This window comes from Ciconia boyciana, chromosome 1, assembly GCF_034638445.1.
Source record: "Ciconia boyciana chromosome 1, ASM3463844v1, whole genome shotgun sequence".
Taxonomy (NCBI): Eukaryota; Metazoa; Chordata; class Aves; order Ciconiiformes; family Ciconiidae; genus Ciconia; species Ciconia boyciana.
Genome location: NC_132934.1, coordinates 132,393,633 through 132,408,453, shown reverse-complemented (window position 1 = coordinate 132,408,453; position 14,821 = coordinate 132,393,633). Strand labels below are relative to the sequence as shown.

The following is a 14,821-nucleotide window of genomic DNA, read 5'->3' as shown; positions in this document are numbered from 1 at the left end:
AATTATATTACCTGTTTCCCCCAACTTTGCTTCATTTATGTCCCAAGACCATTACGAGTATAACAGCAGTACAACTAGTTTCAACATTGACAGTCCTCGCTATCCAAAAAGCCCAAACAGCCCTTTTTTTAAGTAATTATAAAAAGTAACTATAAAAGATGATAGAAATGAGCAACACATATCCTGAGCATCTGAGCTAGTCACCCCAGGTTCTCTTTACAGTCAAAAAAGAATAGGCATTTTGAAAGTGTGTATATATATGTATATATATAACCCTTCTGTAAGTAATAAATTTGGATTACTTGGACTCTGCAAGTACATCTTTCCATTGACTGCCAAGGGAGCCCAGGGTGACCCGTTCAGGGGAAGGTATCTCTGCTGTAGTTCAATGGGATGAAATCCAGACAGCCCACTCTGATTCCACAATTAATGTGTGGCAATATCAAACCATGGGTAGAAAAGTCAAGTGCATGGACACATAAGGGTTTATTTATTTTTAATTGGCAGATTTTCAGTATTAGTATGTGTCTTCACTATTTTTGAATGCTGGTTTCAGAGTGAAGTCCCTGGCATGGCAGGCAGAACTCCCACCAACTTCAGCAGCAGTTCTGCATGACCAGCTCTTGCTGTTCCAGTCCCTGAATATGTATTTACAATGCTTTTACAGTAAAGCTGTATATCTTATTTGAAGCCTAACATCATTTTGCAATTCTCCCTACAAAACTGACCTTTAGACATTTTTGCACCAGCCAACTGCAAATTTTCTTACCCACAGAAAGTCTAATCAATGCAATAAGAATGTTTTCTACCATGCTGAGCTATGCTGAGAAGCTGATTGTCTGCAATGGAGAAAAATGCCTTCCCACTGCATAACAAAGAGGGTGGAAAGGCATACAATTAATATCTCAGTAGATACTTTTCTGCTTGTAACTCAGGATGCTGTTTAATACCATTGCAAATTTCAGGTTAGCAAATTCCAAGATGCTTAAAAGCATAGGAAAAATCAGCAAACAACACAATCCCAATCTAGCAATGGTAAAATAATAATTTCTGACAACATGAAATAATACAGACATGAAAGCAGGAGCCAAGGATGACTGCATACAAAGAGCGAGCTCTTCTCCTACGCCTGAAGGTGCCAGTCTGGGATGCAGACACAGTGTCTAGCTTGTGTGAGGCAGGGATGTGCTGCTCTTTCAGTATGACAACATCTGTGGCGGATGCAAGAGAACTTGGGAGCTGCTCAGGGCAGAAGCCTCAGAAAACATATTTCCAAACTACAGAGGAGTTGAGATGCTCACGGCTGTAAGGCTGAGCTGGCCAGTAAGAGAGGCTGTGCCTCACCCCAGCTTCAAGCTGCAAAGTCCGAGGGAGCTAGCATGTGTTGTGTGTGTGTACATGGGTGGGCAGAGGGAGTTGTTACAAGAATCTGGCTGGCACAAGCCAATTCAAATCACTTCCAGCACAACCACATGCCTACATGCTCCTGCCTGCTGGACTGCAGCAGTTTGGCAGCTGCTGGAAGAAGAATTCCACCGTGCAAGGCTATTGCTGATCCACCTTTGCTGCCAAGGGTCGATTAGAACATTGTTCTAAATGACATAGTATCCACAAAATGCAATTGTTTTTGGTTGAGTTTCTAGCAAAGTAAGATGCTTCTCAAAGCACTGAATGAAACAAGATTGTCTTCACATTAACTTTAAATGGGAGTGCTTCTCCTGAACTTTTTGGTTTTATTTGTGGAAAAATGACATAGGAAGCCTGAAAATTCAACCTGAGTGAACACACTGAAACATTTACAGGCCTGTGATGTTTAACAGAAGACAATCTGCACATTGATCACACTTCTTTTCTCTTTGCAGAGTTATCGGTGCCATGAGCAACTTTGAAGAGTTCCGTAAAGCTTTCAATTGCCCAACAAATACGACGATGAACCGAGGGGCAGAATCCTGCCGGCTGTGGTAGACGTCCCTTCCAGGTCTTCTGTCAAGAGGGGTCTGCAATGTGAACTGCTGCACCTGAGCTCAAGCCCACTCCTAGAGTTTCAGAATAATGTTCTGCAATCTGGAGAGGTGTTACTTCAAATGCATCTTCCTTATCCATGCTGATAACCTGAACGGATCGAATCAGTCTCTATGCCTAGAAACTTTTGAAATAGGAGAAGAGGATAGGTTTTCTTCAGTAATAATTAAAAAAAGGAACTCCTTTTATCCGTAAAGCTACTCTTGTTCACCTGCAGTTGCATTGCTGTTGATGGGTAACTGCCATTAGCAATTCTAATTCCTGATTTATAGTTGAGCAAGAGGTAAATGTTAAAATCCAGTTTTAATCCATTGCTCTGCAGGGGTGCTATGCAGAATGCTCCCACACAAAATTCATTCTTTCTGGATGAAGAAATTCATGAGACCCGCTATAAAGCCAGCTCTGATCTGCTGTGTGATACAGCATTTTCATAACTTAAACTGTCACTGCCCAGCATGCCATAAATGATGTTGCATGATGTAAAGACACAAGACTTTATATAAATTCGGTTTAATATGTCAGATTAGTGCCTCAGGTTTTGGAACAGTTTCAAGCTGAGAAAGCACCTCATGGTTTCCATCTGCTTGGACTAAACAGAAAGGATACTTGTCAGATCCTGGCCTTTTCTAATTTTAGAACAGCTTATGATAAAAATCAATGTATGGTGAAAATCAGAGGCTTGCAAAGGGAATTCCCAGCACCGTGATACTCAGAAATATTACAGCAGTTATTCCTGTTTACAGTGAGGACAGTGTTTTTTCCCAAAGGGTGATTTTTACCTTGTGCTGAAGGTAGCTTCACCTACATTTATTTTTAAACCTGAAATACTATACCAGTTTTAATTTAGGGATTTCTTAGTGTATGGGTCTTACAAAGGAATGTAAGTAGCGTGCATGTTGGTCCTCATGTTCTGGACAGGGCAGTGTGACTTGTGATTTTAAGGAAAGAAGTGTATGTGACTGAAAAACAGAGTACCAGCAGCATTTGACTTGTCTGGATAAAAAGAGAAATTCAGGAGTAGAGGACTTTTAAATACAGTATACATGCAGGCCAGTTGAGTTTTTCATTTGATTTCTAACAATATTCATAAAAAAACATATTTTATTGCAGCAGAAAAACTTTAACACATAACTATTTCTAAGGGGGAGAGAAAAACAAAACAGCTTTCTTCCCCAACAGAAAGATACATATTTAACTGGTATTTATTTATACCTTGTGCATTAATTCATTTTTACATGGTGGAATTGTTTCAAATGGAGAGAGAGTTTCTTTAGACTGATTTAATTACTGCAAATCTATATATGTCTCTGTGTGTATATATACTTTTTATATATGTATACAAAAATATATAAATTCTTCTATTTGCTTAAATTTTATTTTATCAGTATAGAAATGTTAGTAAGATAAACTTTTTTTACAAGGATTGGTCAAATATTTTCCAACAGTCAAGGTGGAGGAATGTTCAACTGAAACTAAATTTTTGCAAATGGGGTTAGTTTCCTATATTTCTTTATTAAAAAGGGGGACATCATGGAAACATAATTTATGGAAGGAGACAGGCCCTCAAGCTACCTTCCAGAGAGAAGGAAGCTGAGAGTCCTGAACTCAAGGCACTGTTACCACTTCTTAGAAACAAAATGTTATGTTTTGGGACCAGGACTTTATTTTTTCAGTTTTTCCCTGAAAAAGTCAAAGTTTTCTTAAGAGGAAAAGCATTTTTGCTTCCTTCAAGCCAACTCTATTCCTGAGTTCCAGGGATTACAGTTTGTTATTTGAATTGCCACTACTAAATTTTTTTCCTGGAGATATTTGTCACATAAACTGTTTGGATGGCAGTATTTTCAGAGAGACTTTCCTCAAACAAGCAGGTGTGGATCTTGAGCAAAGTGATACTGTTTGCCTACTAATGGGAAAGTTCCTTAGCAAATTGAGTACTGTACTGAATTCATTCCTGTGCTCACATGAGCACTGACACGACTTGATGTTGGCTGCTTTGGATCAACAGCACTAAGTTCAGGGGTGACACCCTGGCCCCATTAGAGGTAGTACCAATACGGTCGTTGTCCTCAGAAAAGTCAGGACAACTGAAACACTTATCTAAACTTTCTAAATTACTGGACTATGCAAAGCCGGTTTCACAACAGTCAGCTTTCAGTTTTCTAATTTTATCTCTCAGGTCAGAGATGCATTTGCAAGAGTTCCCCTCTCATGGCTATTTTCCAGTGGGACAGATTCTGTCATTTTGTGGTTTATGGGGTTGTTTCTCTGTACTGGGTAGCGATTTCTTCTGAAACGCCTGATGTTTGCTGCCTTAAATGCCACCCTTGCTGCTCCTTGCTAGGCTCTGGTCTTTCATGTTTCATACCAAGGATTTTTGAACTGTGGCATACATATTCCCAACAGCACAGGAACCACTGAAAAACTGTCTAATCCTTGCTAGGGCATCTCTTGCAGCAGGCAGGGTGGCAGGTCCTGGGCTGGGGGGATAGTGGGGAGCTGGAGGGTTTGGGGGTGATGTGCTAGGAGGGAGTAAGAGAGGGCATGGCCAGATTTTGGACCCTGGTTTTAGCAGTTCAGAGAGGGTCTACACACTCCCAGGAAAGCCAGAAGTCCTTGCTGCTGGCCAGCACATTCATCGGTAGTATCCCAGTTTGAGGAATCCTTGCTGTTGACTCAGGTTTTCAGTGCCTTGGGCTTAGGTCTTGCATAGGCCCACGTGAGGATCCTGGCCTGCCTTGCTTGCCCACTTTTTACCTCAAACCGAACAGCTGATAATGCAATTTACAGTTCACTTAGGAGTCAGCTATTTAGGTACAAGTTGGAAAGCAAAGCAGAAGGTTATTAAACACATTCTTAAAACATGGTCACCAAAGACAGCTAAAGCATAGCGATGGTTTGTGAGGTTTTGTCCCATTGCTTGTTTTATCAGACTCCCTGGCCCTGCTTTGTTTTCACATCGTGCCTCCTGGGTCTATGCTAGCAATGCCTTGCTATGTTGCTATGAGGCTCACCTATTACATCTATGCAAACAGCTCCTTCATCATATATATTCTTGTCCCAGAGGTTTTAAATTGATATTTTTTTTAATTGCCAATAATTCTGTCAACATGCTTTTTCCTTTAAGCATATTGTGAAATGTTTCTTCCTGTTGGCTCAGTAATCTTCTTCTCTTCCAGTGAGCAGGTGGGGAAGGATCACCTATGAACAAATAATTTTTACCTGTGTAAATTTGGAGATACTGTTCTACTGTGTAGACATAAAGAAACAACCCCTACTCCTGCCCCACATCCCCTTCTTTGGGTCCTGAAAATATGTAAACCTTCTTTTTATAGCCCAATCCTGAAAACACTATAACACCACCTTATACACTGTGAGTATTGCTGCTGATCGCATTGTGAAAGAATTAGCTTTACACAAGAGTAGCTCTCTGAAAAGGCGGCTGTGCTATTCACCTGTGTAAACTGCTTAGGTACATAAATGATGTCCAAGCTGGGTTTGGATGCCGAAGGACCAAAAAACTCAGTTGCATTATAAAGCTCTGCCTCGTGCCCTGTGCAGGGGGAATTCAGCATTCTTTATGTAGGTATGCTATTATAACACTAAATGTTTGAATTATTTATAAAATAATCAGGTGGGTTTATGTATAACTTTTCATTGAGTATTATTCAACAAATTACATGCTTAGAAGTGTATCTTACAGCAATGATATATATATATATATCTGTCTCCAAAGAAATATTAAAAGCCTGATGACTCAAGAGGCAGAACTATAGTGAGTTAAAAGGTCTCTTGTGTTTATGTCTTTTTAATCTGGATTTTTGTTTTGTTAGTCAGTCTACTCTACTTTTTAATTTTTCTTCTTGCATAATATGTTGATTGACTTTTTAAAGCCAACTGTGTTAGCCAGTGAAAGCCAAAGTGATGAAGAATTTTCCTATGCTTGCAGTATGGCAAAAGCTGCTTGGCCTGTTACTGTCCAACTCTACAATGTTAGTTCTGTAATATACTGTCTTTATAAAATGTAATAAAGAGCATAATGACATGCCCCAGGTTCTCAAGGCTACTGTTACTGCTTGATAGCCTAAGAAGGACCTCCTCTCTCAGACTCGTCTAGCCATCTGCAGCCAGAGTTTATCAAGCTCCACTTGCCCCCACTAATCTGCTGGAGACAATTAAAATGAACATAGGATGAGCTACTGTGGACGAGGGCTGGATGCTGCAGAAATTGCAGAAGGGCAGGTGGCAGAGCTATCCCAACCAGAAGCCACCAGAGCATAAGAAGGAGTGGGAGAAGATCCCCCTGCCTGTCAGCCTCTATCTTCTCCTCTTGCCCCAGTCCGTTCCTGTCTCAGCCCACCCTTTGTAGCATCACCTGTTTTTCAATTGCTTTTAAGCATTTTCTAGAAGTATTTTCAATAGGATGACCCTGGCTCCATGCCCGAGTTTGAACTGCAGCTCAGCGACATCTCTTCCCAGCCGGCACAAAGGAGGGGTTTTGCTGCCTTCCCAGGCTGGGGCGTGACTGTAGGTAGCTTAGCTTGCTGCTCTTCCTCACCGTGTACTTCACGAGCTTGACCAAGCATTTGTTCAAGGGCTGTTCAGGCACAGGGACTGTGCCAAGGCCTTACACGTTACCAACTTGGCTCTTCTGGGCTAAGTGCCCTATTTCTTGGGCTCTGACCAGTTTCCTGACACTGCTTGTGTTCCCATAAGCAGCGGTGCTGGCCCACCTCAAGGCAACACGAAGCCCATGAGCAGTGAGGAGCAATTGTACCCCTTGGGGATGATGGCTGAAGTTGGTCTTGCTGCTTATTTTGAATGATGTTCTGTGGCAACACAGCCTCTCAAAGCCCATAGTTTTGTGCAGGCAACTCTCCACACAGCTCATGGGTTTAGGGTGGCAGGGAGATTTCATCTTTGAAAGCCTGCATCAGTTCTGTCACCTACTTTACAGCGCAGCCTTACCAACATCTCTACGGGCAAAAGTAAAGGTTTGCATGGAGGAAGATGAATGAACAAAGCAAAGGTTGGGGTTGGAGCATGAAACCAGCCTCAGCATGAGGAAAACATTTTGCTCAACTCTCACAGGGTTTGCTGAGCTTGCCGGCATCTTGGAAAGATGCTTTAACGATGGCCGTAGATCACCCTGAGGAATTCAGGGTTTATCTGCTACAGCAAAAGCCTGCTTCACTAATCAGACAATTTAATCCCATTTAAAATGTAATATATATTAAAAAAAGAAAAGAAATTAAAGATTCCCAAGGGATTCTCCAATACAGCATTATGTTTTATTAAACATAACATCAAAGTTGGAAGTTACTGAGAATCAAGATAATGTGTTACACTAATTTGTGATCAAAGAAAGAGATATAATGATATAATTTTAATTATCCATAAGCACCACAGCTGAAAGAGCTTTACGTATGAGGTTAGACATACACAAATGCATACATTAACTGCGGGTGTGAACTTAGATGCAGATTTTAAAAAATGTCTCTCAACATTTTATCACATCCATATCTACTGTTCGAACTGGTGAAAAAGTGACTTGTTTAACAAAGCTTGGGGAAAAGCTTCAAAAGGGTTTTAAAAACTTTTTCTACCACAAAGTTTATTTAACATACCAGCGCTGCTGTGAGCAATGACAGTGTTGGTTGTTTTATATGGATGATACATGCTCCCCTTCTGAAATGTAAGTAGCAGAGATTTCAGTACAGGAATGTGAAAAAATATGATGTCACATCCTCTTCAACACTAGCTAAGTATTTAGGTAAAACCAGCAAAAAAATTATCTTCTGAAATACAGCAATTACAGAAAAATGCATATATGAATATATGTCACGACATGCAATTTAAAAAAATGCTCGTGTAGAAAAGCAGTTGGCCAGGAGAATGGTTCACCTTGCCACATCATTTCTGCTGGGAGAAAAACCTGAGCCCAGGAGACCTGTCTGCCTCTGCAACTCACTGGGAAGCGTGCGGGTGTTACAGCTCAGTCCTTTGTGGGGGTCCCAGCACCGGGCCTGCTCAGAGCTCGCCCTGTTGGCCACTGGGCTGGAGGGGTTATCTGCCTTTTCTCAGGTGTCCAGTGCCCCCAAGAAGGCTCTGTCTGCAATTCCGCCACTGACTTCTAGTTTTACGCATCCTTTTTTCCTTTCCCCAAGCACATGTAACAGGCATAGAAATCAACCCATCTCCATATCATGGCATTTTAAAGGAAAACAATGGTGCCTTTATAGGCCCACGCTGCAAAACAATGCAGTACCACTGCATCTCAAAAACACTGGCATGTTTTGTGGAATAGGGCTGCTCTTAATCAGTCACTTAACGCATATGCTTTCATGTCATTCTGCTAGAACGGGGCTTCGGCGGTTAGCGCTGGAGAGAGGAGAACAACATACGGACTGACCTCTGAAGAGGACAATAAAGAGAAATTAGAAACTCTTTTCTGTAGTGTTGCAAATCATTTTACGAAGCGTTAGTACAAGTACTGCTATAAAAGATAATATATATATATGGGCACAGGACAGGAAGTCTGTTAGTCTGTGCTATGTAAGTGTATATAAAAATGTCACAAATATGAGTTATTTTTAAATAAATAGATTCTCAGGGTAAAACCCTGACCTCACTGACTTCATTGGGTGATTAACATCTGCGGGGCCAGCATTTTACTCCATCTGGATAACTGCAGATAGACTTTACTGATTTAAAACTATTTGGGACACACGTTTTCTTCTGGCCAGAAGAAAATCTCTAGCCTTTGGGATTTTCAGAAGCTGCCCTGTCCTCAGTCATTTGCACAGGACTGGCTCTGTTTACTCTTATCTAGCAGGTACTGCATTTTCATCTTTTTAAACACTTTAAGAGTTACTTTATCACTGTTTCAGAATTGCAAAGTAGTTTTTTCAACTTGACTTTCCCAGATAAGGCTCTATTAACCATTAAACACAATACGTCCTATCAAGCTAAGTGTAGGCTTATTTATGCCACTGGGGTGTTTTTGTCTCCATGATGAGACGGAAAGGCTTTGTGTTACGGGAGCGACAGGGAAACCTGGCAGCGCCCGTGGCAGGGACAGTGCTGCCCAGGCGCGGGGTGGGCAGGGAGGAGGTGTGGGGGCCACTGCAGGCAGGGAAAGCTTCTCAGTGAGAAGGCAGTGAGTGCGTGCCCTGTGCACCTTGCGCTACATCCGAGACATTTACATGGTACCCCCTAGCAAAACAAAGACATCTGTTGTCCCGACCAAGAAATTAAAGTAAATTTCTTGTGAAAATCAAAAAGGTGGGAAAACTTGAGCCACCAGACTGACTGAGGCCAGCTATAAAAGCACACGCGTCTTGCTTGTGCATGCTCCGGCAGCGTTGCAGCCATGGGCATCTGCGGAACCGCGTCTGCCCGCAGGTGTGTCTCCCTTCACCTTGCGATGACGCAAAAGGCTGGATGGGCTGAGCGAGGAGCAAACCCCACCACCACGGGGAGAGCAGTGCAGAAGGAGGGCTCGGTAAGAAACAGGGCACCCCCGTGCTGCCCGGACAGGAGTCACCAGCGGCTCCAGCACCAGTTCCTGCTTCAGCAGTGGGTGCAATGCACCTCCTCGCAGAGTCAGGTTTAACCCCGTTTGGTTAAACCTCCTGCTTCCTCAGGGAAGGCTGCCTGCGAAAAAACAAATGAAACAGGGAGGGAGAAGGGGCTGGGGACCGAGAGACCTGTCTTTGCAGTTGGGCACATCTTGGTTCACACGAGCACTGGTGCAAGGACTGGTGCAAGCACAGGTGTGCCACCGAACCGGCTGCCGGGGTTCATGCATTTCTCCTCCCTCGCCGCCATTTCACAGCCGGATGCCAGGGCCCTGCTGGCCTGCTGTCACCGTCGGCTCACCTGCAGCAGTGGCAGCTGCCCCGCTGGAGCCGGGCCCTGCCAATAGGGAGGGGGTGTGCAGCATGCATATATGTAATGTGCATATGTGCAGCGTGCATACGTGCAGTGCGCGTGTGCAGTGTGCATACGTGCATGGCATGTGCACAGTGTGCATATGTGCAGCGCACGTGTGCAGGGCACGTATGTGCATTGCATGTGCGCAGTGTGCATACGTGCAGCGCGTGTGTGCAGTGTGCGTACGTGCAGGGTGCATGTGCAGTGTGCGTACGTGCATTGCATGTGCACACTGTGCATACGTGCAGGGTGCACGTGCAGCGTGCGTACGTGCATGGCATGTGCGCAGTGTGCATACGTGCAGGGTGCACGTGCAGTGCGTGTCTGTAGGGCACCCTGCCTCCAGCCTGCCCACCAGCTTTTCCTCATCCGCTCTCCCTCCTGCAGCCAGGCAAAACAAGGCCGAGCAGGAGCGGGAAGGAAGCAGCGTGGCCCTTCCCAAGCTGCCCCAGCCAGGCTAATCTGCTGGGAGGCACAGCTTGCAGCCGTGGCACTTAGCAGCACTACCTGGTCCCGGCCTGAGACAGTGGGAAGGGTCAGGTCGTCTTAGAGACAATAGAGGAACATTTCTCCTCCTAGCCTGGGCTGAAGTAAAATGTCATGGTCTGACTTCAGCCTAATAATTATGATTTTAGCTCTTCAGCATGTGATAGAAGGGCAAAATATGGAGCCTTCCTTTAGTGAACACTTTCATTAGTTCAGCTGAGTTTTCCTTTGTTCTGCAGTCAGTTCAGCAACAGCCGGCAGTTCAGACCTGCTAGCACAGTACTCCTTGCAAGAACAACATGTGTTGAGGCAATCACTGTGTCTGTATTCAGCATGCTTATTCGGCTTTGTTTTAATAAATCCAGTAATAGGCTTTCAGAGGCAATGAAGGGAAAGGAATAATTTGAAAACAAAGCTGTCGAAAAGAATACAATGCGCACGCAGTAGAGAAGAGTATGATTTTGGAGGTCTGTGCAGCTGTTTTATTTCTTTAGAGGATTTTAATCAACCTGATTACACAGGGAAGCAAAGGGATTTTTAAAACAGTGTGGGGATAATCAGCCAGAAGAGAAAACAAAGGGGTGTTTTCCCTCTTTCGTATCCCTCAGTTTTATTTTCTTCCTTTCATGTGATTTTACAAATAAAAGTGCCATATTAGCGCATTTTAATTAAAAAACTATCCATGCTGGGCTTTTGCTAGAGAAGCAATTTCAGTCTTTTCCCACTATATCATTTAATCAAAGATATCCTAAATGCTTTCAAGATTGCCATGGCTGCACCAATCCAATTGCCATCAGTGTAATGACTTTCCCAGTGGATTGGAAAAAAACCTGTAATTGGACATGAGCCCATCCTTTCAAGTGGGATTAGCAGCTCTGCTGCAGTCTTTCCCTAAATTTCAGGGTCTGATGTTCTTGTCTTGCTCCTTGTGTACTTCCTATCACTGCTGCAAAGCAGCTCTCCAATGCCATCTTTTGAGTTGGGCTATACGGGCACAGCCAAGGGAAGGAGCGTGGGGCTACACTGCTGCAAAAGGCCACCTCTCTGTGTCATTGGGAGCAACTGGTTGCTGGTTAAACCTGGGGGTGACCCTACACCATTCCTTAAAAAAGAAAAGTGTGTGCATGTGTGTGTGGTGGGAGTTTGCCACTTGTCACTCCTAAAGGCTTTTAGATGGATTTGTCCAACATCCTGCTCCTACCTACACCCTCTCCCCAACGGTGTGCATGTCAGGGCCCAAAAGCAAAGCACCAGCAGCATTTTCCCTGCCTCGGCAGCCACCTTCTGCATATCCCACCTGGAGGTCTGAGGCTTGGCTCATCTCCTAACATCCAGCCCTGCATCGTGCATTACCCCACCAGCACTGCCGGCTCGCACAGCACCTCCCACAGACCACCCGCAAACAGGACCTTTCACCATGGCGCAAACACAGGGTGACCTCCCCGCGGTGCACGAGAGGAGTAAACAGCCTTCAGGCACACCCCTGTGAGCAAAGGATCACAGAAACCTTGAGAGATGTGGGACTTCGTGTGCTGACTTGGGCCGCCCAGGTCCAGCCTTGCTCTCTGCCTGCTTTTATAGGTGTAGGAGTATTGGGCATAAACACAGAAGTTGGTGCCTTCTGTCTGAAATCCAGAGCTGTCCCTGTACTTACCATTTTTGCTCTGCTCTGTGTTAGATGGAGAACTCTAGTTCGAAGTTTAGCATTGTCTTTTCTGCCAATAATAATGGTTCCCTAATTTATTTCCTGCTCTCCTAGGTTACCCTGTGTTCAGCTGGAAGTGAGAGGGCTTGTTCTCAGCAGGACTCATCTCTCTCTTACCTGCTTCCCAAGTCTGAGCACTTGTGCTCTTCACAGCAAATGGTCTCTTCTAGGAGGTGTAAATGGTCCAGCTCTGATGGGAAGTTGAACATTAATTTTAAAAGATTTCAAATTACTTTAAGTGTATCTATTAAAAAAAAAAATACTAGGGGGATTGGAGAGGGAAGTGGCATTTGCTAATGGATCAAATTGGATGCCAGTCTAAAACCTGTTCCTTTGTTCAACTACAAAGTATGGCCTTAATGGAGGAATTAATGTGGAAAATTCTGTGGCCTGCCTTATTCAGATGCTCAGACTTGATATTCATAATGGTCCCTTATGGCCTTAAAATCAATGAACCAAAGAATAATTCCTGTTGTGCCTTTTCTTATCCTTTGGGGAATCATTTTGTTTATGAAATTCTATGCCTCTGAAAAATGATATTTTCTTTTTTCTACAGAGAATAACATTTCTGCGAAAATGACTTGGAGCCAGGTATTTTTAGAAAATTATGTGCTTTTTTTTAGCCCTTCCCCGGTGTCAAAACTTTTCAGAGCCCAACTTTTAGCAGACTGGTGTTCATAATGTTATTCAAGAGTTTACATGGCCAAAAGCACAGGGAATCCCAAAGAGGAATGCTTAACTTGGGTAGGGGCAGGCCTACATCAGCATGGAGACCACAGGCATACCGCTTATCTTCTGCCAGCCCCCGTGCCGCAGCCGGGTCACTGGCAGCAGATACGGCAGCACCAAAGCACCTAACTACTAACCAGCGGGCAGGACAGGGGCGGTGCACTAGGGATGTTTTAGCTGGAGAGAGATGATTTCACACGTGAAGATATGGGCTTACGGAATGGCTGATCTGGGTTTGATGCCTGCTGTGGAAACTTTCATTTTAAGGCATTTCCACATCAGTTTGTTGGACCGGTGTCACATCAGGCATCAGCTCAGGCTACAAAGACAGATCAGGTGGAGCTGAAGGTGACGGGTCTCTGTCCAGGTCCTTCTCTCGGTGTGATTGAGTGAAATATCCTTGGTGTCAAGAGTACAGTGGGATAAGCCCCAAACGAAAGAACAGAAACACTGAAGGTCTCCTCATCAAAGCTGAATTTCCCAGGAGTTCAGAGGGCACCTGAATTATGCCCAAGACTTGCTTGGTTCTGCTTGTGCAGAGGGTGGATATTACCGACAAGTACAACTATTTAGAAGGAACACTTAGTTCTGAAAATAGTTGGGTGTGATATACATGATTTTAAAAATAATTTTCAGATAATTCTGGCAGGAATTAACTAACTATGATTATGTAGTACAGGAACGGGAAGAGCCCTGCTCTCCATGTCAAGATGACGCACAAGCGGTACGATTTTAAGTGTGGTACAACAGAGATGTGAATCTGTGATAGAGCTCATAAATGTTTAAAAGCAAGGGTTTAAAAGCTGTTCTTGCAAGCTGCACAAAAGGAGAGAGAGAAAAGGAGAGAGGTTAGGAAAGCAGGTCCTGGGTGGGATTTGGGTCAAGATACGCAGCAAGAATACAGGAAGATCTAAAATGAACCCCTGATGAAAGCCTTCTAATTTGCCAGGCAAAGCTCCCAGGCCTTGACTGAAGTGGTTAGCCAGTCATTAACCAGGAGGTCATCAGCCACATGAAATGAGAAACAGAAAGGTGATTCTCAAGCTGATGTGGGAAGAGGCTGCAAGAGCTAAAAAAACATGCACATTGTAGGAAATCAAGATGATAACAGTCATATCATCCCAGAATAGTATTTCATAGGAACAGTGGACAACAGTGCAAGAGATGATGTATAAATGCTTCAAAGCGATGTACTATTTTGCCATTTTAAGTTGGAATATAACTGGAGACCTGCTTCCCAGGTCCCTACCACGGGAAGAGCAGTGTGCCTGAAGGCAGGGGCTAAAGGAGGAGCCAGGCTGGCTCTGGGCATTAGTACAGCAAGTAGCAGATGTAAACGTGTGACTGGGTGTGTGCTTTGTTTTAGTGGAGAATGAAGTGAAACTGGAACTCTTCCCTCTATACGTCACTACAAAAAGTTAAAGGAAAAAGAGATAAATCATTTGCCATTAAAGGCAAGAGGAGATAATTTTGGCAAGATAGCTGATATAAATTCTTAACTTTACACTGACAACCTAAGGCTGGAAAGTCACTTGAAAAAAAGACAGGAGTCCAGGCAGCACTGCCTTTGGTAGTCACTCTTTTCTCTTTCTGCCATTTTCACACCTGATGTATTCCATGAGAAAATGTCACAAATTTCTGGTAGCAAAGACAGTGAATATGTTGAACCCTCTATGAGCTACAGCGTAGTTCACACGAAATATGAAGATTAATGCCTGGCAGCAAACTAGAATCTTTAAAGGAAAGATCAACAACACATTTTATCTTCTCCTAGGGTTTTTATATTTACATGTTGGAAACGTTGTCACCTTTCATTGGGAAGACAAATGGGAATATAACCTTTATTGTTTTCCAAAATTTTGTTTGCACCAAGATTCTCCTAGGAAGGCCTTAGGGAGCAAGGATTTGAAGGACACAGTGCTTTGTCCCCTGAGTGTGTGCTCAACC

The 14,821-nt window shown here is 43.6% G+C and overlaps 1 protein-coding gene across 1 annotated transcript in view; it reads left to right on the top strand.

The window, feature by feature from the left end:
- The window catches only part of PHEX (phosphate regulating endopeptidase X-linked), a 116,165-nt gene extending 110,099 nt beyond the window's left edge, over nt 1-6,066 (top strand). The window contains exon 22 of the mRNA XM_072848910.1: nt 1,863-6,066. Coding sequence (XP_072705011.1) covers nt 1,863-1,965 — 103 coding nt within the window. The 3' untranslated portion in view covers nt 1,966-6,066. The remainder of the gene's footprint in view (nt 1-1,862) is intronic.
- Nucleotides 6,067-14,821: the final 8,755 nt, after the last annotated feature.